The 26,563-nt window shown below is 46.9% G+C and overlaps 2 protein-coding genes across 5 annotated transcripts; one reads left to right on the plus strand and one right to left on the minus strand.

Annotated features, from left to right (window-relative positions):
• Window positions 1–410: 410 nt before the first annotated feature.
• gcc1 (GRIP and coiled-coil domain containing 1) lies at window positions 411–6,384 on the minus strand. Of its 3 annotated transcripts, none has more exons than XR_013789236.1 (4): window positions 6,238–6,384; window positions 4,194–5,345; window positions 2,030–3,529; window positions 411–1,991 (listed from the first exon to the last, which is right to left on the minus strand). XR_013789236.1 is itself a non-coding variant. In XM_079530646.1 (3 exons), the coding sequence occupies exons 2-3, from the start codon at window positions 5,331–5,333 to the stop codon at window positions 2,171–2,173; spliced, it is 2,499 nt and encodes an 832-aa protein (XP_079386772.1). In that variant the 5' UTR covers window positions 5,334–5,345; window positions 6,238–6,384; the 3' UTR covers window positions 411–2,170. The 3 variants fall into 3 exon arrangements, 1 of the variants encoding a protein (XP_079386772.1); XR_013789237.1 differs by having other exon boundaries at window positions 411–970; window positions 1,004–3,529; XM_079530646.1 differs by having other exon boundaries at window positions 411–3,529.
• Window positions 6,385–6,681: 297 nt separating this feature from the next.
• LOC306917743 (ADP-ribosylation factor 4-like) lies at window positions 6,682–24,865 on the plus strand. 2 transcript variants are annotated; one of them, XM_079530643.1, is made up of 6 exons: window positions 6,682–6,939; window positions 9,039–9,119; window positions 13,351–13,460; window positions 14,846–14,917; window positions 22,966–23,091; window positions 24,250–24,862. In XM_079530643.1, the coding sequence occupies exons 1-6, from the start codon at window positions 6,873–6,875 to the stop codon at window positions 24,334–24,336; spliced, it is 543 nt and encodes a 180-aa protein (XP_079386769.1). In that variant the 5' UTR covers window positions 6,682–6,872; the 3' UTR covers window positions 24,337–24,862. The 2 variants fall into 2 exon arrangements, with proteins under 2 accessions (XP_079386769.1, XP_079386770.1); XM_079530644.1 differs by lacking the exons at window positions 6,682–6,939; window positions 9,039–9,119 and adding an exon at window positions 10,280–10,366 and having other exon boundaries at window positions 24,250–24,865.
• Window positions 24,866–26,563: the final 1,698 nt, after the last annotated feature.

Raw genomic sequence — 26,563 nt, forward strand, 5'->3', positions numbered from 1 at the left:
TTTGAAAAACCTCATGTTTCTGTCAGTCGTTCTCAAACATTTTCATGTCAAAGACCCCCAAGATTATATGTAATTGGCCGCCGGCCCACCATCTGAAAATATGTTGTTCCAGGGACCCCTCCAGAAGCAAGGATTTGAGTTAAAAACGAATATATTATATTCAAACATTTGCACCACATTTTCACAATTTTTCAAAAATAGCAGACCTACAAGCTCGTAGCGCGGCACCGAGTTCCGCGCTACGAGGTTGTAGATCTGCTATTTTTCAACAGCTAAAGTACAACATAATGCTTAAAACACCAAAAGGGGTTCCATCTTAACACACCAAGTAAAACAACATTAAGACCTGTAGCTAAGTCTAGTCTAAGTATAAAGTCTAGTCTACGTATAAAGCAAGCCCACTGAGTGAATTAACAGGGAAAAATATTTATTTCAACAAGGGAATCAAAAATATAAATATCCACGATATGGAAGTTCTGCATTATTAATAAAAGTTATCTTTGAAAAGACTCATTGAGAAATTACCCACAGTGTTAAGTCCTTGATACTGTATATAATATACTGTACACAATACATGAGAGCAGGCATTAATAAAGCTATTATAATACACACGATAGAGAGCGTCGCAGTCCCGCCCCCTACCACCAGGGCCCAGGAAATGATTCCCCGTTCATTTTCCTCAGACTTTTCAAAAAGCATTTATTTAAAGACCTGTTGAGTGTCGTACGAAGCCAACTCTTGTCGTGACAAATCATGACAAAACAAACAATTTTTTGGCCCGAACAAATAATTAGAAAAGAAAAAAACACATCTTTTGTTGTTTTTATTCTTTGTAAGTTTTTGTTTGGTCCAAAACATTGTGTTTGTTGTCACGACTCGAGTTGGCTTTGTCCGCGGCGTAACCGTCTTTAAATAAATACTTTTTGAAAAGTCTATGAGGGAAAAATGCATTGGGAAACATTTCCTGGGCCTGGTGTCGTCATGAAAGGGGGCGGGACTGGGCCTGGTGTCGTCATGAAAGGGTGGCGGGGCCTGGCGTCGTCATGAAAGGGGGCGGGACTGGGCCTGCCGTTGTCCTGAAAGGGGGTGGGGCCGGGCGTCGTCATGAAAGGGGGCGGGACTGGGCCTGCCGTTGTCATGAAAGAGGGCGGGGCCGGGCGTCGTCATGAAAGGGGGCGGGACTGCGACGCTCTACAGGCTAATCACTCAAACAAAATTAGTTTGACAAAGCTGGTATAAATACACAAATGATTGCAAGATAGAAATTTCTCATTTTTTTGGAATGAAAGTTCTGGTATTAACGGCAGAGGAATTTTTTATAGCACTGTAATTCCCTTCATTTAAGAACAAGGTGTTTTATCTACTCCAGGTGTACGCTGAGTGACTGATGCTATGTAACCAAACTATTATATTATATTATACATTATGTTTTGTACGCTGAGTGACTGATGCTATGTAACCAAACTATTATATTGATTCTCACAGTAAACTGAACCCTGTGTCAATACTTGCGTTTGACTGTGAAGTGAAGCGGTCTCTGCCCAAACGCCACACCAAGATAAATATACCGTAGAGGGAAAACCACGTGTGAACACTTTGGAATTGTTACTTCTCCTTCCTTCGTAAAGCCCAAACCACTCCAGGTGCAACTCCTTTGCAACAAAGCTGTTTGAAGGTCAACCACATCAAGTTGCATTGATGTGGTTTACCGTAACAAATTTAGACCTGAGGACGATTCTACAAGTATCTTCTAAATCCTGACAGTTTTCTGATAAACCCTATGTTTCTATGTCAGTGGTTCTCAAACTATTTCATGTCAAGGAACCCCAAAATGATATGTAATTGGCCACCGACCCCCATCTCAAAATCTGTTGTTCCAGGAACCCCACCAGCAGCAAAGATTCGAGTTAAAAATGTTCGCTCTGAAAGAATATATATTCAAAGATTTGTGCCATATTTTCGTGATTTTTGAAAAATAGCAGATCTACAAGCTTGTAGATCTGCTATTTTTCAATAGCTAAAGCATAACAAAATGCAAAAGGGGTTCCTGCTCAGAATGGGTTGTTGCATTGGTGTGGTTGACCTTAAAACGGTTTTGTTGCAACTTGGTGTGGTTTGTGGCTTTACGATTAGGGCCGAGCGAGGCTTTTATCACTCCCTCAGATATACACTACCGTGCCCCCCCCGCCTGCCACCACGACTGAGACTGCAGCTTCAACACCACCCGTTTCTCCTCGGGGCTGAAGTGCAAGATGGTCAGTATGGCGGTGAGGGTCTGCTGCCGCCCGCTGGGCTCGGGCAGGGTGAGGAACTTATAGATGACATTCTTCAAGTACTCCAGGTTGGAGCCCTCCCTGCCCCGGTCCCTCAGCAGCTTGTCCAGCTGATCTCTCAGCTCCGCCGACTCCGCCTGGTGGCGCTCCCCGTGCGCCAGGAGCTCCCCCTGCAGGCGGTGCAGGTCGTCCTCCAGGCGGTGTTTGAGCCGGCGCAGAGACGCAGCCTCCACCTCCTTGCGGGCCAGCTGCTCGGCGTACAGGAGCAAGGTGGACTCGTTGGGCCCCCCCGCCAGCCTCAGGGCCTGGGCCATGACGTCGCTCTCGTTCCCCCCCCGGGCGGCGAGGAGGTCGTCCGCGAGGGCCTGGTCAGCGCTGTTGGAGCTGCCCCCCCCGTCCGCCATGGGCCTGCCATCTCCCTCGTCACCCCCCCGGCGGGCCCCCGACAGGCCGTAGCTCAGGACCGTGGAGCGTAGACGCTGCAGCTCCTGGTCCTTCTCGGCCAGCAGAGCCATGGTGCGGTCCCTCTGCTTGTGCAGCTCCTCCTCCATCTTCAGCAGGCTGTCTCGGTGCTGGGCCTCGGAGCGCTCCAGGTCCCGCCTGTGGCTCTGCTGCAGACCCGCCTGTTCCTGCTGCCGCTCCTCCAGGTCCCGGCGGTGCTCGGTCTCCGACTCGTCGCTGTGGATCCGGAGGTTGATGTACTTCTCCTTGAGCTCGGCCAGCTGGTCGCGGGTCTCCTCCAGTTCCTTGGCCTGGCAGCCGTCCTTGGTGTTCTTGTTCTTCAGCACCACCTGGGCTCTCAACTTGTAGCGCTCAAACTCCTCCTTCAGCTGCCGTAGCTCCTGCTGGTAGTAGAGGGCCGAGGCCTTCTCGCCGTCCGAAGCCTTCACCGTCTCCATCTCGGCCACCCTCTCAATCTCCAGGGTCTTCTCCGGGGGGTTCCTCTGAGAGGCCGTAAGCAGGAGCCGTTTGACCTTCTCCATCTTCTCCTTCAGGACGTTGACGTCCAGGTTGGCCTCGTCTATGTTCAGGTCAGAGGAGCCCCGGTTGGAGGCGGCCATGGCCAGGGTCTTGTTCTCCGTGTCCAGCTGAAGGATGCGCTCCCTCAGCCTGTGGGCCGTCTGCTGGTCCCTCTGCCTGGTCTTCTCGCACGCGCCCAGCAGCTCAGAGAGCTCCGACACCCGTTCCTCCAGACTGGCCACCCTGCCTTCCTCTGCCTGGGTCTGGTCCCGCGCACGGTCGTCTGCCTGCGTTGCCTGACAGAGTAGAGAAACACAGCAACAGACAATTAGCAATAGCAACAATCATGCAACGTCTAGTTTTGCAGCTGTAACAGTGGGAGATTAATTTTGTTGTGTATCAGTGTTGTTTTCCTCAACTAAAACTATGACGAAAGATCTTCGACTACCTTTTTTCATTGACGAAAACTGAATGGAAACTACATGAAAACTAAGCTATGATGACAAAAACTGAGACTAAATATACTAACAATTTCGTCAACAAATACAAACTAGACTAAAATGTCAGGAAGGGACTAGTGGACAAGAGATCCAGTATAAGTCATTTTACACTTGGCTGCATGCTGAAAATAGCAGATCTACAAGATCTGCTTGTACTACTTGTAGTACAGTAGATCTGCTTGATCTACTTGTAGATCAGCTATTTTCAGCAAGTGTATGAACAGTCATTACGATGGCATCAAGGACTGACAGAATACATTTTAGTCGACTAAATCAACTGTAGATTTAGTCGACTAAATCTAGACAAACACTAAAACATTCCAGGTGACTAAAATGTGACAATCTAAATGAAAACTATTCAAGAGACTACGACTAAAACAAAAATTTGCTGCCAAAAACAACACTGGTGTATATTATGATATTTTATTTTTGATGTGTATATTTATGATATTTTCCAAACCTTTCTGATCTCCTGCTGCAGCTGCTGCTGATAGTGCTCTTTGAGCTCCAACAGCTCCCGCTGCAGCTCCTCCACCCGGGGGTCCGGCCTGCTCCTCTCCTCCTCCGCGGCCTGCAGGCTGGTCCTCATCTCCTCGCGCTCCCGTATGGTCTCCCTCAGGCGCGCCTCGTACTCCGCCCCCTGGTCCACCACCTGGGTGAACTCCAGCAGGGTCTCCTTAGTGTCCTCCAGCCTCAGCTCCGCGTCCTGCCTCAGGTCCCTCTCCTCCTGCAGAAGCTTCTGCAGCTCTCGGAGCATCAGGACGTGGTCGCCTTGCTCCTGGGCCCTCTCATGCTGCTGGGTGATGACCCGGGCCTTGCTCTCCGCCAGCTGGCCCTCCAGGGCCAGCAGCTCGACCTCGTGCTGCCTCCGGGCCTCGTCCAGCCTGCCCTGGAGCTCCTCGCGTTCCTGCTTCACCACCCGCTTGTCGGCCTGGAAGCTGGCCTCCATCCGGGACTTCTCCTGGGAGACGGTGGCCAGCGAGCTGGTGAGGGTGTTCAGCTGAGTCCTGAGCTGAAGGACCCTCCTGTCGGCTTCCATGGCCGTGGTGGTGCCACAGAGGGGTGGTGTGGGTGGGGGGCCGCTGCTGCTGGAGCTGATGCCGCTCTCTGACCCGCTGGCCTCCGTCTGGGCCAACGAGGAGTGCCCACCACCGGGGGGCACACCGCCGGCCTCGCCCAGCCCCTGCTCCTCGTCCGCCTGCTCGCCTCGGGTGCTCGCGCTGGCGACGCTGGCGGCCGTGGCGGAGGAGGAGGAGGAGGCGGCCGTGTCCACGCTGTCCTCGCTGTGCATGGAGCAGCGGTCATCCGGGAGGTCGGAGGTCACGGAGGCGGAGCCGACACCGCTGGCGTTGTCCTCGTCGTCGTCCCCGCCCCCCCCGCGCTGCTGGCTGCCCAGGTCCACCTCCTGGGAGACGGTCAACACCTTCAGGCTGGCCTCCAGCGCCTCCTTCTCCTTCAGAAGGCTCTTGTAGGCCCGGACCACGTCCTTCAGACGGTTCTGGTACTGACCCAGCTGCTTCTTCTGGGCGTCGATGGTGTCCAGCAGCTCCTTCTTGCCGGGCCCTCCGCCGCCCCCGAAACTCATCCCGAACTTCTCCATGGCTTTGTTCAGCTGTAGAGCCATGACAGGAAAACAAATTAAGTATGGTAACAAATTAATCTAGATTTAGCAGAGACAGCTCTGAACTGAAGGGGAGAGCACTGATTAAACCAGATCTGACTGTTCTTCATTGTGTACGCCAGTCGCCAGCGATGTGACGTCACGCTTCCACACGTTTCCAAGGTTACAGTGACGCTATGATGGCAGCGGTGGCCGAACGGATAGCGGCGCGGTCTAGATACCGGAAGGTTCCCAGTTCGAATCAGCCGTCCGACACGTTAAAATTACCACCGCTGAAATGCCCTTGAACAAGGCATCAACCACTACGATGAAATGTGTTCTATGAGCAGGGCCTGGCTGGAAACAAGTTCTTGAGCTTAGCCCAGATACCCTGGGTAAATATAGATTTCATTTCATTTCATTTCATTTCTATGTTGACACTAGCGACGTTGCATTGGACACGTCACTCAGAAACGACCGCAGCGTTACGGTGGCTACGTACTGACGTCACGTGTATATTTATAACTACGTTAGCATATTGTTTATCTAAACGGCAACAGCTCGACTGAGTTTCACAACAACAATAACAGAACAATCACTTTCTAATTAAATAACACACAGTGAGACCATGTTGTTGTTGTCGCTGCACGGAGAACATCATGGCTCCATAAATACAATAACACACAGTTAGCTAGCATTAGCGTTAGCTGAGCTTTACATTACATTACCAACAATAACCTTAACACAGTTTGGCTAGCATTAATTAATGCTAGCTAGCGTTAACGTTAGCTGAGCATTACATTACATTACATTTACCAACAATAACACAGTTAGCTAGCATTAACGCTAGCTTTATAGTTTCCATTCCAAGGACCATCACCGATGCTCATCCATTCATTCCTACCTGTGAATCATGGCAGAATCATCAGGACTTCTTTGAAGTGGAACCAACTGATGGATTATTGATGAAGAACAGAGAAAACCGTCAGAAATGTAACTGTAACGTCACTATAGTCTACAGAGAGTCTACAGTGGACATCAGAGAGCCGCCATGTTGGATGGGTGGGGGGGGGGGGGGGGGGGGCAGTCACATGGGACATTATATTATATATAAATATAATATAATATATTTATACACTGCAACACACCCTGCTCCTGCTTTATTTCCATCCACTTCTCGAATAATGTTACTTATTTATTGTGTCATTAATGTTGAAAAAATAATATATTGTCGACGTGTTTTTTTTTTTTAATAAAGTTAAATGGGAAAAAAACGAGTGACGTCAATAATTCCGCGTTGGCCTGGACTGGACGTGGCATCAAGGAGGAGACTCTGCTGCGCACGCACACACGCACGCACACACACACACACACACACACAGGGACGGATCTTCTGGCTGCGCCCACTGAGGACTGTAACTGTAGGCTACTGTCACTGTTTCTGTGTCCTGTTTGTGTTTCACAACATTAAGAAGCAGCAGAAACACATTTTATTAATTAAGTTATTTTCGTCTCGTCGGACCTGGCTGTGTCACCATCATGGGCCTCACCATTTCGTCGCTGTTCTCCAAGCTGTTCGGAAAGAAACAGATGAGGATACTTATGGGTGAGAAGCAGCATTGATCACTAGAGAGGAGCTAGTGGAGCTAGCTGTGGTTATTAGCATCAGATCAGCAGTCACTTGATGTCATCATCATCAGGACTGATGATGATGATGGGTGTGAAAGATTATTATTGAGTTCGTGTCATTTAAACATACGACTCGACTTGTTACTATTAGTCTGTAATAGTTTAAGACAGCTGTATGTTATGTATGGCTAATAACAATCCACCCTTTCCCCCCTCACTCACTGTACATGTTTCTTTTTACCTCCTTTATGATGAATTCCTGTTCTGTTCTTTGGCTGTATAGAAGTGTATATATCTAATATGTCTCTAAATGTTATGATGAATTGAACAAGGTGGACCCTCTTGTAAACAAGTGTAAATAATGCTTTATGGTGTCGTCCACTCACTGTTAACAGTCTTTTGTATTGAGTTGTGCTTGAAATGTACTGTAATTCTGCAAACTGTTAATACATACTACAATCAATCAATCAATAGTATAGTTTGAGACAGCTGTATGTTATGTATGGCTAATAACAAACAATCCACAGACATATTATGTTGTTTGATGTCAGGCTTATAGCTGCAGCATAGCCTGTACTGTACTGTACTGTACTGTACTGTACTGTACTGTACTGTACTGTACTGTACTGTACTGTACTGTACTGTACTACTGTACTGTACTACTGTACTGTACTGTACTGTACTGTACTACTGTACTGTACTGTACTGTACTGTACTGTACTGTACTGTACTGTACTGTACTACTGTACTGTACTGTACTGTACTGTACTGTACTGTACTGTACTGTACTGTACTGTACTCACTGTAACAGGATATATTTTACACCAGGGGTGCCCACACTTTTTGACTTGAGAGCTACTTTCAAAATGACCAGCTCGGCAAGATCTACCCACCAAATCAATTATTATACCATTGCTGAAAATAGTTTAAATATGTACCTGAGGGGGCTTCGGAATAGTAGAGTTCGTGTTACATTCTGTACAGTATAAGACAAATGCACTTGGAATGGGAAATAGAGGGGGAGAAATGTTTTTTTTTTTTATCGTTTTTTTTTCTTCAATATATTTAAATGAAATACTCTTTAGGGCCATGTCATGTGATCTACCTGCACAGCCTTTGTGATCTACTGGTAGATCACGATCTACCTTTTGGGAACCCCTGTTGTACACAGTAAAAAATCCTTTGTTAAATTAACTCAGATTTACACATTGAACCACATTTGATTTGACCTGTAATGGTTTTGGTTCTCAGAGTTACAAAAAGGGTTTTAGGAATCTTCTAGCCTTGGATATATATATATTTGTATTACATTTGCATATCTATGTCATCGATATGAAAGTAAAAGTCAGCCTGGATAAAATGCATCTATGATAGTCTTGATCCAAGGCTAAGGATCTTCTAACTTCTAAAGTTTAGGCTATCGTCTCTAAATTAAATGTCATATGATGTGTTGATGTGATGTTTGACATGTTGGGTAGTTTAATGATCTATTCCAGGGGTGCCCATAAGGTAGATTGTGATCTACCAGTAGATCACAAAGGATGTGCAGGTAGATCACATGACATGCCCCTAAATAATATTTAATTATAATATATTAAAAAAAATATTTGTCTTCTGCCACTTGAATTAAAGGGCCTGTCAGTTCAAACTCACGACGCAATATTTTGTTTTCAAGAGTGTTGCTCTTGTGTTGCACGAAAACATCGGTAGCATTACAAATACAAAAACCCCTACGTACCTATTCCATTTCTCCCCCCTCTATTTCCCATTCCAAGTGCGTTTGTCTTATAGCTCCACTATTCCAAAGCCCCCTCAGGTACATATTTAAACTATTGGTATACAATGGTATCATTTTTTTTTTCTTTTTCCGGTGGGTAGATCATGTTGAGCTGGTCATTTTGAAAGTAGCTCTCAAGTGTGGGCACCCCTGATCTATTCTATCTAAGGTAGAGTTTGACATGTTGGGTAGTATAATGATCTATTCTATCTAAGGTAGAGTTTGACATGTTGGGTAGTTTAATTATCTATTCTATCTAAGGTAGAGTTTGACATGTTGGTGTTCTTGTTGTTTTGCAGTTGGTTTGGATGCTGCTGGAAAAACTACAATCCTCTACAAACTGAAGCTGGGAGAAATCGTTACCACTATTCCAACCATCGGTAAATGAACAGTAACTCAACATACGGTAGTCCAACCATCGTTACCACTATTCCAACCATCAGTAAATGAACAGTAACACTCCAACATACGGTAGTCCAACCATCGTTACCACTATTCCAACCATCGGTAAATGAACAGTAACTCAACATACGGTAGTCCAACCATCGTTACCACTATTCCAACCATCGGTAAATGAACAGTAACTCAACATACGGTAGTCCAACCATCGTTACCACTATTCCAACCATCGGTAAATGAACAGTAACTCAACATACGGTAGTCCAACCATCGTTACCACTATTCCAACCATCGGTAAATTAACAGTAACACTCAACATACGGTAGTCCAACCATCGTTACCACTATACCAACCATCGGTAAATGAACAGTAACTCAACATACGGTAGTCCAACCATCGTTACCACTATTCCAACCATCGGTAAATGAACAGTAACTCAACATACGGTAGTCCAACCATCGTTACCACTATTCCAACCATCGGTAAATGAACAGTAACTCAACATACGGTAGTCCAACCATCGTTACCACTATTCCAACCATCGGTAAATGAACAGTAACTCAACATACGGTAGTCCAACCATCGTTACCACTATTCCAACCATCGGTAAATTAACAGTAACACTCAACATACGGTAGTCCAACCATCGTTACCACTATTCCAACCATCGGTAAATGAACAGTAACTCAACATACGGTAGTCCAACCATCGTTACCACTATTCCAACCATCGGTAAATGAACAGTAACTCAACATACGGTAGTCCAACCATCGTTACCACTATTCCAACCATCGGTAAATGAACAGTAACTCAACATACGGTAGTCCAACCATCGTTACCACTATTCCAACCATCGGTAAATGAACAGTAACTCAACATACGGTAGTCCAACCATCGTTACCACTATTCCAACCATCGGTAAATGAACAGTAACTCAACATACGGTAGTCCAACCATCGTTACCACTATTCCAACCATCGGTAAATGAACAGTAACTCAACATACGGTAGTCCAACCATCGTTACCACTATTCCAACCATCGGTAAATGAACAGTAACTCAACATACGGTAGTCCAACCATCGTTACCACTATTCCAACCATCGGTAAATTAACAGTAACTCAACATACGGTAGTCCAACCATCGTTACCACTATTCCAACCATCGGTAAATGAACAGTAACTCAACATACGGTAGTCCAACCATCGTTACCACTATTCCAACCATCGGTAAATGAACAGTAACTCAACATACGGTAGTCCAACAAATGTCATGTAAAGCAGTGTTGATTTCGTCGACTAAAACTAAGACGAAAAATGTTTGGCGACTACCTTTTTTCACTGACGAAAACTAAATGGAAACTAAATGAAAACTAAGCTGATGATGACTAAAACTAAGACTAAATATACTGACTATTTCGTCAACAAATACAAACTAGACTAAAATGTTCGTATACTTGACAGGGACTAGTGGACAAGAGATCTACTATAAGTCATTTTACACTTGGTTGCATGCTGAAAATAGCAGATCTACAAGCTCACAACGCTACAAGCTGCGACGCGTTGTGAGCTTGTAGATTTGCTATTTTCAGCAAGTGTAAAATCTGTCATTACGACGGCATCAAGGCCCGCCAAAATACATTTTAGTCGACTAAATCAACTAGATTTAGTCGACTAAAATCTATATGATATTTAGTCGACTAAAGCTAGACTAACACTAAAACATTCCAGGTGACTAAAATGTGACTAAAACTAAATAAACTATTCAAGAGGCTATGACTCTTAATGATATTGTTAAAGGACCACTTCACCACTTTTCAACCTACGTTCATATAATTGGTCCATACTAATGTTCATGATAAAATTCCACACATGTTTTCTACTTGGTCTGTGTCTCATGGGAGGGCTGTGGGCAGTTCAGAAACCCGTCCACCAGTGACATCATCAATGGGGAACCCAAGCTAATAGAAACTGCAGACTTTCTATTCCTGAAAAGTTGCAATGCGAAAATGGAAGCCATCGTTCTCGTGCTCACAGGCAGCCCTCCTATGAGACACAGACGGAGTAGAAATAAATAGTGGTATTTTATCATGAACATTAGTGAGGACAAATTATATGAAGATAAGTTGAAAAGTGGTGAAGTGGTCCTTTAAGTATCTACATGAATGAAACATTCCTTAGATAAGTTAGATTGTATTCAACTAATACAGACACTGATAGAATCTGTTCTGCCTTACAGGCCATATTCAATTGGATTCATGAGATGAAATGTTTAATCTTAAGCATCAAACCCTACATAAGTTGGCGATATACTTTTATCACTCATTTTTTTCCCCCTCTACACCAAATCTGTCAAATAGCCAATGTTTTGCCCTCAGAATAGAGACGCTAAGATTGATGTGGTTATAAGTCTGACACTCTTTGGGAAGGAGGTAGATTTTGATGTCCTGATTCTAAGGCTTTGGGGATGGAGACAGTATAGTTCTGATTCTAAGGCCTTGGGGATGGAGACAGTATAGTTCTGATTCTAAGGCCTTGGGGATGGAGACAGTAGAGTTCTGATTCTAAGGCCTTGGGGATGGAGACAGTAGAGTTCTGATTCTAAGGCTTTGGGGATGGAGACAGTAGAGTTCTGATTCTAAGGCTTTGGGGATGGAGACAGTAGAGTCCTGATTCTAAGGCCTTGGGGATGGAGACAGTAGAGTCCTGATTCTAAGGCTTTGGGGATGGAGACAGTAGAGTCCTGATTCTAAGGCTTTGGGGATGGAGACAGTAGAGTCCTGATTCTAAGGCTTTGGGGATGGAGACAGTAGAGTCCTGATTCTAAGGCTTTGGGGATGGAGACAGTAGAGTTCTGATTCTAAGGCTTTGGGGATGGAGACAGTAGAGTCCTGATTCTAAGGCCTTGGGGATGGAGACAGTAGAGTCCTGATTCTAAGGCCTTGGGGATGGAGACAGTATAGTCCTGATTCTAAGGCCTTGGGGATGGAGACAGTAGAGTTCTGATTCTAAGGCTTTGGGGATGGAGACAGTAGAGTCCTGATTCTAAGGCCTTGGGGATGGAGACAGTAGAGTCCTGATTCTAAGGCCTTGGGGATGGAGACAGTATAGTCCTGATTCTAAGGCCTTGGGGATGGAGACAGTAGAGTTCTGATTCTAAGGCCTTGGGGATGGAGACAGTAGAGTTCTGATTCTAAGGCCTTGGGGATGGAGACAGTAGAGTTCTGATTCTAAGGCCTTGGGGATGGAGACAGTAGAGTCCTGATTCTAAGGCCTTGGGGATGGAGACAGTAGAGTCCTGATTCTAAGGCTTTGGGGATGGAGACAGTAGAGTTCTGATTCTAAGGCCTTGGGGATGGAGACAGTAGAGTTCTGATTCTAAGGCCTTGGGGATGGAGACAGTAGAGTTCTGATTCTAAGGCTTTGGGGATGGAGACAGTAGAGTCCTGATTCTAAGGCTTTGGGGATGGAGACAGTAGAGTTCTGATTCTAAGGCTTTGGGGATGGAGACAGTAGAGTTCTGATTCTAAGGCTTTGGGGATGGAGACAGTAGAGTTCTGATTCTAAGGCCTTGGGGATGGAGACAGTAGAGTCCTGATTCTAAGGCCTTGGGGATGGAGACAGTAGAGTTCTGATTCTTAGGCCTTGGGGATGGAGACAGTAGAGTTCTGATTCTAAGGCCTTGGGGATGGAGACAGTAGAGTTCTGATTCTTAGGCCTTGGGGATGGAGACAGTAGAGTCCTGATTCTAAGGCCTTGGGGATGGAGACAGTAGAGTTCTGATTCTAAGGCTTTGGGGATGGAGACAGTAGAGTTCTGATTCTAAGGCTTTGGGGATGGAGACAGTAGAGTTCTGATTCTAAGGCTTTGGGGATGGAGACAGTAGAGTCCTGATTCTAAGGCCTTGGGGATGGAGACAGTAGAGTTCTGCTGCCTCCAGAGCTGTTTGGGCTTGTTTGGAAGGCAGATCGGTGGATAAGGCATAGCTCGGCAGTAGCCAAAATAAGACGCAGTAGTAAATGGTCCCAACAAGATCAGATAAAAGACACATCTCATGTCAAATCTTTTTTTTTCTCTCTGTTATTTAGTACATTTGACAACTTAATGTTCTTCTTATACTGGTGTTTACTGTGGGTTCCAGTCTCCCAGATCATGCTTGTTGTTTGTGATATGTCAACCCCCCCCCCCTCCCCCCCACCACTTCTCCCCGTCAGGTTTCAACGTGGAGACGGTAGAATACAAGAACATCTGCTTCACGGTGTGGGATGTGGGCGGTCAGGACAAGATCCGACCTCTGTGGAGGCACTACTTCCAGAACACACAGGTACCAACAAACAGTTCACTACTGTTCATATCATATCATATATGAACACACGGGTACCAACAAACTGTTCACTACTGTTCATATCATATATGAACACACAGGTAACAACAAACAGTTCACTACTGTTCATATCATATCATATATGAACACATAGGTACCAACAAACAGTTCACTACTGTTCATATCATATCATATATGAACACACTGGTACCAACAAACAGTTCACTACTGTTCATATCATATATGAACACACAGGTACCAACAACAGGGTCACTACTGTGTTCATATCATATCGCCATATAGGTACCAACAACAGTTCACTACTGTTCATATCATATTCATATATCGCCATTGGCTTTTTGATGGTAGCAAACTGGGCATAATGTACCGTTGGGTTAGGGTTAGGCTCAGCCTAACCTGAGGGTACCTGTAGGTTGAGCCTCCAGTCAAACTGGGCATAATGTACCGTTGGGTATTAACTGGGCATAATGTACCGTTGGGTATTAACTGGGCATAATGTACCGTTGGGTATTAACTGGGCATAATGTACCGTTGGGTATTAACTGGGCATAATGTACCGTTGGGTATTAACTGGGCATAATGTACCGTTGGGTTGTAGGCTCAGCCTAACCTGAGGGTACCTGTAGGCTGAGCCTCCAGTACACTGAAGACTCCATGACCATTTAACCCATTTAGACCTGACGCCGATTCTAAAAATCTTCTAAACCGTTTTCTGAAAAACCTCTGTTTCTATGTCAGTGTTTCTATGTCAGTGTTTCTATGTCAGCGGTGCTCAACCTTTTTCATGTCAAGGACCCCCAGAATTATCTGTATTTGGCCGCCGACCCCCATCTGACAATATGTAGTTCCAGCGACCCCCCCCCCCCCCCCAGAAGCAAAGATTTGAGTTAAAAACGTTTGCTCTGAAAGAATATATATTCAAAGACTATATTTTCACGATTTTTCAAAAGTAGCAGATCTACAAGCTCGTAGCTTGTAGATCTGCTATTTTTAAATAGCTAAAGTTAATAGCTGAAGCTATTTTTAAATAGCTAAAGTATAATGCTTAAAACACAAAGGGGTTCCTGTCCAGAATGGGTTAATCAAGTAAAGTTGCCATCAAACAAGTTGTCATTCTGTAACTTCAATTTGGTCTTTAGTTATTATTGTCGTGTAATCAAACTGATTTAAATTGGATTACACAGTATGGTGATTTTGATTGATCTGATAAACTCACTCAAGTACAGAGAGTACAGTAGAATTCCATTGCAGCATACAGTATCTGAGGTACAGTATCTGAGGTACAGTATCTGAGGTACAGTATCTCACTGATAAGTTAACTAAACCTCACTGTATGCATTGACCTTTGAACCTGTGTTTTCTAGGGTCTTATCTTTGTTGTGGACAGCAACGACAGAGAGAGAGTAGCAGAGTCGGCCGAGGAACTGGTCAAAATGGTAAGAAGTCACATTACTGCCTAGTGCCTTAGCATAGCAATTCTTTCATACAAAGAAAGTGTAGACAGTCCCTTTTATCTTGTCTCAATGTGATGTCCCTTTGAATAAATATTAAAGTACTAACTTAGCAGAAAAATAATAAAATGGACACAGGGATATTCCTGCACTGCTGTCATCGTCACATTGGCCCTCTGGGAGGTACTACTGTATATGGTAACCCCTTTAGACCCAGGACCATCAACCCTCTGGGAGGTACTACTGTATATGGTAACCCCTTTAGACCCAGGACCATCAACCCCCCTCTGGGAGGTACTACTGTATATGGTAACCCCTTTAGACCCAGGACCATCAACCCTCTGGGAGGTACTACTGTATATGGTAACCCCTTTAGACCCAGGACCATCAACCCTCTGGGAGGTACTACTGTATATGGTAACCCCTATAGACCCAGGACCATCAACCCTCTGGGAGGTACTACTGTATATGGTAACCCCTTTAGACCCAGGACCATCAACCCTCTGGGAGGTACTACTGTATATGGTAACCCCTTTAGACCCAGGACCATCAACCCTCTGGGAGGTACTACTGTATATGGTAACCCCTTTAGACGAGGACCATCAACCCTCTGGGAGGTACTACTGTATATGGTAACCCCTTTAGACGAGGACCATCAACCCCCCTCTGGGAGGTACTACTGTATATGGTAACCCCTTTAGACCGAGGACCATCAACCCCCCTCTGGGAGGTACTACTGTATATGGTAACCCCTTTAGACCCAGGACCATCAACCCTCTGGGAGGTACTACTGTATATGGTAACCTCTTTAGACCGAGGACCATCAACCCTCTGGGAGGTACTACTGTATATGGTAACCCCTTTAGACCCAGGACCATCAACCCTCTGGGAGGTACTACTGTATATGGTAACCCCTTTAGACCCAGGACCATCAACCCCCCTCTGGGAGGTACTACTGTATATGGTAACCCCTTTAGACCCAGGACCATCAACCCTCTGGGAGGTACTACTGTATATGGTAACCCCTTTAGACCCAGGACCATCAACCCTCTGGGAGGTACTACTGTATATGGTAACCCCTATAGACCCAGGACCATCAACCCTCTGGGAGGTACTACTGTATATGGTAACCCCTTTAGACCCAGGACCATCAACCCTCTGGGAGGTACTACTGTATATGGTAACCCCTTTAGACCCAGGACCATCAACCCTCTGGGAGGTACTACTGTATATGGTAACCCCTTTAGACGAGGACCATCAACCCTCTGGGAGGTACTACTGTATATGGTAACCCCTTTAGACGAGGACCATCAACCCCCCTCTGGGAGGTACTACTGTATATGGTAACCCCTTTAGACCCAGGACCATCAACCCCCCTCTGGGAGGTACTACTGTATATGGTAACCCCTTTAGACCCAGGACCATCAACCCTCTGGGAGGTACTACTGTATATGGTAACCTCTTTAGACCGAGGACCATCAACCCTCTGGGAGGTACTACTGTATATGGTAACCCCTTTAGACCCAGGACCATCAACCCTCTGGGAGGTACTACTGTATATGGTAACCCCTTTAGACCCAGGACCATCAACCCTCTGGGAGGTACTACTGTATATGGTAACCCCTTTAGACCCAGGACCATCAACCCTCTGGGAGGTACTACTGTATATGGTAACCCCTATAGACCCAGGACCATCAACCCTCTGGGAGGTACTACTGTATATGGTAACCCCTTTAGACCCAGGACCATCAACCCTCTGGGAGGTACTACTGTATATGGTAACCCCTTTAGACCCAGGACCATCAACCCTCTGGGAGGTACTACTGTATATGGTAACCCCTTTAGACCCAGGACCATCAACCCTCTGGGAGGTACTACTGTATATGGTAACCCCTTTAGACCCAGGACCATCAACCCCCCTCTGGGAGGTACTACTGTATATGGTAACCCCTTTAGACCCAGGACCATCAACCCTCTGGGAGGTACTACTGTATATGGTAACCCCTTTAGACCCAGGACCATCAACCCTCTGGGAGGTACTACTGTATATGGTAACCCCTTTAGACCCAGGACCATCAACCCTCTGGGAGGTACTACTGTATATGGTAACCCCTTTAGACCCAGGACCATCAACCCCCCTCTGGGAGGTACTACTGTATATGGTAACCCCTTTAGACCCAGGACCATCAACCCCCCTCTGGGAGGTACTACTGTATATGGTAACCCCTTTAGACCCAGGACCATCAACCCTCTGGGAGGTACTACTGTATATGGTAACCCCTTTAGAACGAGGACCATCAACCCTCTGGGAGGTACTACTGTATATGGTAACCTCTTTAGACCCAGGACCATCAACCCCCCTCTGGGAGGTACTACTGTATATGGTAACCCCTTTAGACCCAGGACCATCAACCCTCTGGGAGGTACTACTGTATATGGTAACCCCTTTAGACCCAGGACCATCAACCCCCCTCTGGGAGGTACTACTGTATATGGTAACCCCTTTAGACGAGGACCATCAACCTCCCTCTGGGAGGTACTACTGTATATGGTAACCCCTTTAGACGAGGACCATCAACCTCCCTCTGGGAGGTACTACTGTATATGGTAACCCCTTTAGACCCAGGACCATCAACCCCCCTCTGGGAGGTACTACTGTATATGGTAACCCCTTTAGACCCAGGACCATCAACCCTCTGGGAGGTACTACTGTATATGGTAACCCCTTTAGACCCAGGACCATCAACCCCCCTCTGGGAGGTACTACTGTATATGGTAACCCCTTTAGACCCAGGACCATCAACCCCCCTCTGGGAGGTACTACTGTATATGGTAACCCCTTTAGACCCAGGACCATCAACCCCCCTCTGGGAGGTACTACTGTATATGGTAACCCCTTTAGACCCAGGACCATCAACCCCCCTCTGGGAGGTACTACTGTATATGGTAACCTCTTTAGATCGAGGACCATCAACCCTCTGGGAGGTACTACTGTATATGGTAACCCCTTTAGACCCAGGACCATCAACCCTCTGGGAGGTACTACTGTATATGGTAACCCCTTTAGAACGAGGACCATCAACCCTCTGGGAGGTACTACTGTATATGGTAACCCCTTTAGACCGAGGACCATCAACCCTCTGGGAGGTACTACTGTATATGGTAACCCCTTTAGAACGAGGACCATCAACCCCCCTCTGGGAGGTACTACTGTATATGGTAACCCCTTTAGACCCAGGACCATCAACCCTCTGGGAGGTACTACTGTATATGGTAACCCCTTTAGACCCAGGACCATCAACCCTCTGGGAGGTACTACTGTATATGGTAACCCCTTTAGACCGAGGACCATCAACCCTCTGGGAGGTACTACTGTATATGGTAACCCCTTTAGACCCAGGACCATCAACCCCCCTCTGGGAGGTACTACTGTATATGGTAACCCCTTTAGAACGAGGACCATCAACCCCCCTCTGGGAGGTACTACTGTATATGGTAACCCCTTTAGAACGAGGACCATCAACCCTCTGGGAGGTACTACTGTATATGGTAACCCCTTTAGACCCAGGACCATCAACCCTCTGGGAGGTACTACTGTATATGGTAACCCCTTTAGACCCAGGACCATCAACCCTCTGGGAGGTACTACTGTATATGGTAACCCCTTTAGACGAGGACCATCAACCCTCTGGGAGGTACTACTGTATATGGTAACCCCTTTAGACGAGGACCATCAACCCCCCTCTGGGAGGTACTACTGTATATGGTAACCCCTTTAGACCGAGGACCATCAACCCCCCTCTGGGAGGTACTACTGTATATGGTAACCCCTTTAGACCCAGGACCATCAACCCTCTGGGAGGTACTACTGTATATGGTAACCTCTTTAGACCGAGGACCATCAACCCTCTGGGAGGTACTACTGTATATGGTAACCCCTTTAGACCCAGGACCATCAACCCTCTGGGAGGTACTACTGTATATGGTAACCCCTTTAGACCCAGGACCATCAACCCCCCTCTGGGAGGTACTACTGTATATGGTAACCCCTTTAGACCCAGGACCATCAACCCTCTGGGAGGTACTACTGTATATGGTAACCTCTTTAGACCGAGGACCATCAACCCTCTGGGAGGTACTACTGTATATGGTAACCCCTTTAGACCCAGGACCATCAACCCTCTGGGAGGTACTACTGTATATGGTAACCCCTTTAGACCGAGGACCATCAACCCTCTGGGAGGTACTACTGTATATGGTAACCCCTATAGACCCAGGACCATCAACCCTCTGGGAGGTACTACTGTATATGGTAACCCCTTTAGACCCAGGACCATCAACCCTCTGGGAGGTACTACTGTATATGGTAACCCCTTTAGACCCAGGACCATCAACCCTCTGGGAGGTACTACTGTATATGGTAACCCCTTTAGACGAGGACCATCAACCCTCTGGGAGGTACTACTGTATATGGTAACCCCTTTAGACGAGGACCATCAACCCCCCTCTGGGAGGTACTACTGTATATGGTAACCCCTTTAGACCCAGGACCATCAACCCTCTGGGAGGTACTACTGTATATGGTAACCTCTTTAGACCGAGGACCATCAACCCTCTGGGAGGTACTACTGTATATGGTAACCCCTTTAGACCCAGGACCATCAACCCTCTGGGAGGTACTACTGTATATGGTAACCCCTTTAGACCCAGGACCATCAACCCCCCTCTGGGAGGTACTACTGTATATGGTAACCCCTTTAGACCCAGGACCATCAACCCTCTGGGAGGTACTACTGTATATGGTAACCCCTTTAGACCCAGGACCATCAACCCTCTGGGAGGTACTACTGTATATGGTAACCCCTTTAGACCCAGGACCATCAACCCTCTGGGAGGTACTACTGTATATGGTAACCCCTTTAGACCCAGGACCATCAACCCTCTGGGAGGTACTACTGTATATGGTAACCCCTTTAGACCCAGGACCATCAACCCTCTGGGAGGTACTACTGTATATGGTAACCCCTTTAGACCCAGGACCATCAACCCTCTGGGAGGTACTACTGTATATGGTAACCCCTTTAGACCCAGGACCATCAACCCCCCTCTGGGAGGTACTACTGTATATGGTAACCCCTTTAGACCCAGGACCATCAACCCCCCTCTGGGAGGTACTACTGTATATGGTAACCCCTTTAGACCCAGGACCATCAACCCTCTGGGAGGTACTACTGTATATGGTAACCCCTTTAGAACGAGGACCATCAACCCTCTGGGAGGTACTACTGTATATGGTAACCTCTTTAGACCCAGGACCATCAACCCCCCTCTGGGAGGTACTACTGTATATGGTAACCCCTTTAGACCCAGGACCATCAACCCTCTGGGAGGTACTACTGTATATGGTAACCCCTTTAGACCCAGGACCATCAACCCCCCTCTGGGAGGTACTACTGTATATGGTAACCCCTTTAGACGAGGACCATCAACCTCCCTCTGGGAGGTACTACTGTATATGGTAACCCCTTTAGACGAGGACCATCAACCTCCCTCTGGGAGGTACTACTGTATATGGTAACCCCTTTAGACCCAGGACCATCAACCCCCCTCTGGGAGGTACTACTGTATATGGTAACCCCTTTAGACCCAGGACCATCAACCCTCTGGGAGGTACTACTGTATATGGTAACCCCTTTAGACCCAGGACCATCAACCCCCCTCTGGGAGGTACTACTGTATATGGTAACCCCTTTAGACCCAGGACCATCAACCCCCCTCTGGGAGGTACTACTGTATATGGTAACCCCTTTAGACCCAGGACCATCAACCCCCCTCTGGGAGGTACTACTGTATATGGTAACCCCTTTAGACCCAGGACCATCAACCCCCCTCTGGGAGGTACTACTGTATATGGTAACCCCTTTAGAACGAGGACCATCAACCCCCCTCTGGGAGGTACTACTGTATATGGTAACCCCTTTAGACCCAGGACCATCAACCCTCTGGGAGGTACTACTGTATATGGTAACCCCTTTAGAACGAGGACCATCAACCCTCTGGGAGGTACTACTGTATATGGTAACCTCTTTAGACCCAGGACCATCAACCCCCCTCTGGGAGGTACTACTGTATATGGTAACCCCTTTAGACCCAGGACCATCAACCCTCTGGGAGGTACTACTGTATATGGTAACCCCTTTAGACCCAGGACCATCAACCCCCCTCTGGGAGGTACTACTGTATATGGTAACCCCTTTAGACGAGGACCATCAACCTCCCTCTGGGAGGTACTACTGTATATGGTAACCCCTTTAGACGAGGACCATCAACCTCCCTCTGGGAGGTACTACTGTATATGGTAACCCCTTTAGACCCAGGACCATCAACCCCCCTCTGGGAGGTACTACTGTATATGGTAACCCCTTTAGACCCAGGACCATCAACCCTCTGGGAGGTACTACTGTATATGGTAACCCCTTTAGACCCAGGACCATCAACCCCCCTCTGGGAGGTACTACTGTATATGGTAACCCCTTTAGACCCAGGACCATCAACCCCCCTCTGGGAGGTACTACTGTATATGGTAACCCCTTTAGACCCAGGACCATCAACCCCCCTCTGGGAGGTACTACTGTATATGGTAACCCCTTTAGACCCAGGACCATCAACCCCCCTCTGGGAGGTACTACTGTATATGGTAACCCCTTTAGAACGAGGACCATCAACCCTCTGGGAGGTACTACTGTATATGGTAACCCCTTTAGATCGAGGACCATCAACCCTCTGGGAGGTACTACTGTATATGGTAACCCCTTTAGACCCAGGACCATCAACCCCCCTCTGGGAGGTACTACTGTATATGGTAACCCCTTTAGACGAGGACCATCAACCCCCCTCTGGGAGGTACTACTGTATATGGTAACCCCTTTAGAACGAGGACCATCAACCCTCTGGGAGGTACTACTGTATATGGTAACCCCTTTAGACCCAGGACCATCAACCCCCCTCTGGGAGGTACTACTGTATATGGTAACCCCTTTAGACCCAGGACCATCAACCCTCTGGGAGGTACTACTGTATATGGTAACCCCTTTAGACTGAGGACCATCAACCCTCTGGGAGGTACTACTGTATATGGTAACCCCTTTAGAACGAGGACCATCAACCCCCCTCTGGGAGGTACTACTGTATATGGTAACCCCTTTAGAACGAGGACCATCAACCCCCCTCTGGGAGGTACTACTGTATATGGTAACCCCTTTAGACCGAGGACCATCAACCTCCCTCTGGGAGGTACTACTGTATATGGTAACCCCTTTAGAACGAGGACCATCAACCCCCCTCTGGGAGGTACTACTGTATATGGTAACCCCTTTAGACCCAGGACCATCAACCCCCCTCTGGGAGGTACTACTGTATATGGTAACCCCTTTAGACCGAGGACCATCAACCCTCTGGGAGGTACTACTGTATATGGTAACCCCTTTAGACCATCAACCCCCCTCTGGGAGGTACTACTGTATATGGTAACCCCTTTAGATCGAGGACCATCAACCAATGTCTTCTAAATCCTGACAGTTTGTATGTTTCTATGTCAGCCGTTCTCAAACTATTTCATGTCAACGACCCCCACAAATATATGTAATTGCCCTCCGACCCCCATCTGAAAATATGTTGTTCCAGAGACCCCCCCCCCCCCTCTGCCGACCCCCATCTGAAAATATGTTGTTCCAGAGACCCCCCCCCCCCCCCCTGCCGACCCCCATCTGAAAATATGTTGTTCCAGGGAGGGACCCCTCAGAAGGGACCCCTCAGGAGGGACCCCTCAGGGAGGGACCCCTCAGAAGCAAAGAAGTTAAAAATGTTCGCACTCAAAGATTTGTGCCACATTTTCATTATTTTTCAAAAAATAGCAGGTCTACAAGCTCGTAGCGCGGCACTCGATCCCAGAATGGGATCTTGTATGGTTTTTACCGTCCCACTGGTCTCAAGTCTAATTCACTTTAAAAACCTGTTCTTTTTCCCTCCCGTAGTTGCAAGAGGATGAGTTGAGGGAGGCGGTGCTGTTGGTGTTCGCCAACAAGCAGGACTTGCCCAACGCGATGCCAGTGAGCGAGCTGTCAGACAAACTGGGCCTGCAGAGCCTGCGCAGCCGAACTGTAAGTCTCTCCTTCTCTCATAGCGCTGGTGGGTCGATGGACCAAATCAAATAGACGCAATATGTTTGACCAAATGCCTCTATCGAACATTTTCTTTTGTCTCTTCAACAAATTGCTTTATTTGGCACTACGCCATGTCTCACACACACACACACACTCTCTCTCTCTCTCACACACACACACACACACACACACACACACACACACACACACACACACACACACACACACACACACACACACACACACACACACACACACACACACACACACACACACACACACACACACACACAAAGCAACAACTCCCCTTCCGGTCCATTCACAATAGTGAATGGATACTGAATACTTCCTCCCAATGCATCACAACACTAACCTGACTCCGCCAGATGGGGCAGCAGAGAGTACACTGGGTTCCCTGGCAGAGTCAGGTTATCACAACACTTCACACAGGTCAACTATAAAGTATTACTACTTGTAACTAACATTATGAGCTTATAGATATTTTCAGTTGGCTATTGTTTTTAAAGTATCACATATGGGAGTTAAACCCTCTATACTTGCTATTAGTAAAATACTGTCTCTCAGCCCCAGAACAGTAAATACTGTCTCTCAGTCCCAGAACAGTAAAATACTGTCTCTCAGTCCCAGAACAGTAAAATACTGTCTCTCAGCCCCAGAACAGTATTAGTAAAATACTGTCTCTCAGCCCCAGAACAGTAAAATACTGTCTCTCAGCCCCAGAACAGTATTAGTAAAATACTGTCTCTCAGCCCCAGAACAGTAAGAACAGTAAAATACTGTCTCTCAGTCCCAGAACAGTAAGGCTAGATTTCAACTGATTAAAACCAAGAGAAGAAAACACTTACATTCTATCATGATATTCAAAATCCCAGACAATATCTAGTGTCATTACATAATGATCACAATGACGTGAGATACATCGTCCAGCCCTCGTCGATGTTTGGAGTGCTGTATTCTCCCCTTAGAGAATACAGCACCCGGTAAGAATGTTCAGAGAAACTAAGACAGATTGGAGTCGTGCTATAGGTACGTGGTAGGTATTATTAGGTACTATTGGCGTCCTTGCTTCCTAGTCTATGTTTTACAGAAGCCGATCCGTTGACTGACTAACCGGTTTCTTATCTCTCACCTCAGTGGCACATCCAGGCCACCTGCGCTACCCAGGGAACCGGTCTATACGAGGGACTGGACTGGCTGTCCAACGAGTTGTCGAAGCACTAGACGGACGAAGACCGAAGGAGCAGGACCGACCGGAGCGAACGAGTGATGTGAACATGTGTTTGTGCAGAGAGAGGAAGATGGAGAGGAGGGTCTAGAAGAGGAAGAGGGAGAGGAGGGGGCTAGAAGAGGCATGGAAGGGAAATGCAAACCTTTTTCCTTTATTTTTTTTATTTTTAAATTATAAGTGTGTCTGTCTGGTAGAACGTCATGGACTTTGCGCTCAGTTGTTCTGAAGTCTTTTTCTCCAACGTTCTTCCCTTTTATTCCCGTGTCGTTCTTGCAGATGTTTCTTAGACTGTTTATATATATTTTTTCTTCATGCTTCCCAAACTCCCTCACCAGTACAAAAAATTTAATTTGCATGTTTTACCAAAAAAACAGACAAAAACAAAACAAAAACATGTGAAGGTTGTGCTGTTATGGAATAACTGGGCAGTACTAAGGCCTCTGGGTTTGGGGGGGTTGGTGGAATGGCCTAGTGGGCACAGTGGGCAGTACTAAGGCCTCTGGGTTTGGGGGGGTTGGTGGAATGGCACAGTGGGCAGTACTAAGGCCTCTGGGTTTGGGGGGGTTGGTGGAATGGCCTAGTGGGCAGTACTAAGGCCTCTGGGTTTGGGGGGGGGGGGGTTGGTGGAATGGCACAGTGGGCAGTACTAAGGCCTCTGGGTTTGGGGGGGTTGGTGGAATGGCCTAGTGGGCAGTACTAAGGCCTCTGGGTTTGGGGGGGTTGGTGGAATGGCACAGTGGGCAGTACTAAGGCCTCTGGGTTTGGGGGGGTTGGTGGAATGGCACAGTGGGCAGTACTAAGGCCTCTGGGTTTGGGGGGGTTGGTGGAATGGCACAGTGGGCAGTACTAAGGCATCTGGGTTTGGGGGGGTTGGTGGTGGATAGGTAGCGTAGAGAGGGCCAGTTCTGAGGGCCAGATTCTGAGGGCCAGTTCTGAGGGCCAGATTCTGAGGGCCAGTTCCATTCTGAGGGCCAGTTCTGAGGGCCAGATTCTGAGGGCCAGTTCCATGAGGGCCAGTTCCATTCTGAGGGCCTCTAGGGGGTTGGTGGTGGATAGGTAGCGTAGAGAGGGCCAGTTCCATTCTGAGGGCCAGTTCCATTCTGAGGGCCAGTTCCAGTCTGGCTGGGTTTAACCAGCTCTAGTCTAGGTAGTCTGGCTGGGTTTAACCAGCTCTAGTCTAGGTAGTCTGGCTGGGTTTAACCAGCTCTAGTCTAGGTAGTCTGGCTGGGTTTAACCAGCTCTAGTCTAGGTAGTCTGGCTGGGTTTAACCAGCTCTAGTCTAGGTAGTCTGGCTGGGTTTAACCAGCTCTAGTCTAGGTAGTCTGGCTGGGTTTAACCCATTCTGGGCGGGAACCCCTTTTGGTGTTTTAAGCATTACTATATGTTACACTTTAGCTATTTAAAAACAGATCTACAAGCTCGTAGCACGGCACTTGGTGACGCGCTACGAGCTTGTTGATCTATTTTTTTTGTATCATGAAAATATATTTTGAATATATATTCTTTCAGAGCGAACGTTTTTAACTCAAATCTTTGCTTTTGAGGGGGTCCCTGGAACTACATATTTTCAGATGGGGGGTCGGCGGCCAATTACATATAATTTTTGGGGTCCTTGACATGAAATATTGAGCACCACTGATATAGAAACACAGGTATTCCAGAAAACTGTCAATGTTTTAAATTCCGACGTCAGGCCTCAATGGGTTAAACTCAAATGAGTGCATCTGTATTGTCTAACAACACAAGGTTGGATTTTGAATCAAAGGTTGCAGAGAATCAGATTATTCATGTACCCTTTGAAAAAGCATGGAGATAGATATCTGTAATAATTAATACGCTTAGATTATGATATTAAAACAAGATTTATTTCACCCTTAAATACATCATAATCAAATTGTCATTTAAATCAGTGGTTCCCAAAGGGAGGTCCAGGGACCCCCAGGGGTCCCTGAGGGAGTTCCAGGGGGTCCCCAGCTAAATGATAGTTAGGAACCAAATGGACCCTTATGGGTCTAACTCTGAGAGTACAAATGGAACCAAATGGACCCGTTATATTGGTTCCATGTGTACACCGAGTTAAATTAACACTGTTTTTACAATATAAATTGGGGGTCCTTGAAATTAAACAGGTTGAGAATCTTTGCTAGGGCCGTAAAAGTCTAATGGGGGTCCCTGGCATGTCTCTTCAAATGGGGGGTCCCTGGCATGTCTCTTCAAATG

The sequence above is a fragment of the Electrona antarctica genome, assembly GCF_951216825.1.
Source record: "Electrona antarctica genome assembly, contig: scaffold_47, whole genome shotgun sequence".
In the NCBI taxonomy this organism is placed as follows: domain Eukaryota; kingdom Metazoa; phylum Chordata; class Actinopteri; order Myctophiformes; family Myctophidae; genus Electrona; species Electrona antarctica.

Excerpts from the sequence above, each read along its gene's own strand:
- gcc1 (XM_079530646.1), bottom strand. The coding sequence starts at position 5,333 with ATGGAGAAGTTCGGGATGAGTTTCGGGGGCGGCGGAGGGCCCGGCAAG. Across the intron at positions 3,530-4,193 it reads TGCAGCAGGAGATCAGAAAG|GCAACGCAGGCAGACGACCG; the intron begins GTTTGGAAAATA and ends CTACTCTGTCAG.
- LOC306917743 (XM_079530643.1), top strand. The coding sequence starts at position 6,873 with ATGGGCCTCACCATTTCGTCGCTGTTCTCCAAGCTGTTCGGAAAGAAA. Across the intron at positions 9,120-13,350 it reads TACCACTATTCCAACCATCG|GTTTCAACGTGGAGACGGTA; the intron begins GTAAATGAACAG and ends TCTCCCCGTCAG. Across the intron at positions 23,092-24,249 it reads AGAGCCTGCGCAGCCGAACT|TGGCACATCCAGGCCACCTG; the intron begins GTAAGTCTCTCC and ends CTCTCACCTCAG.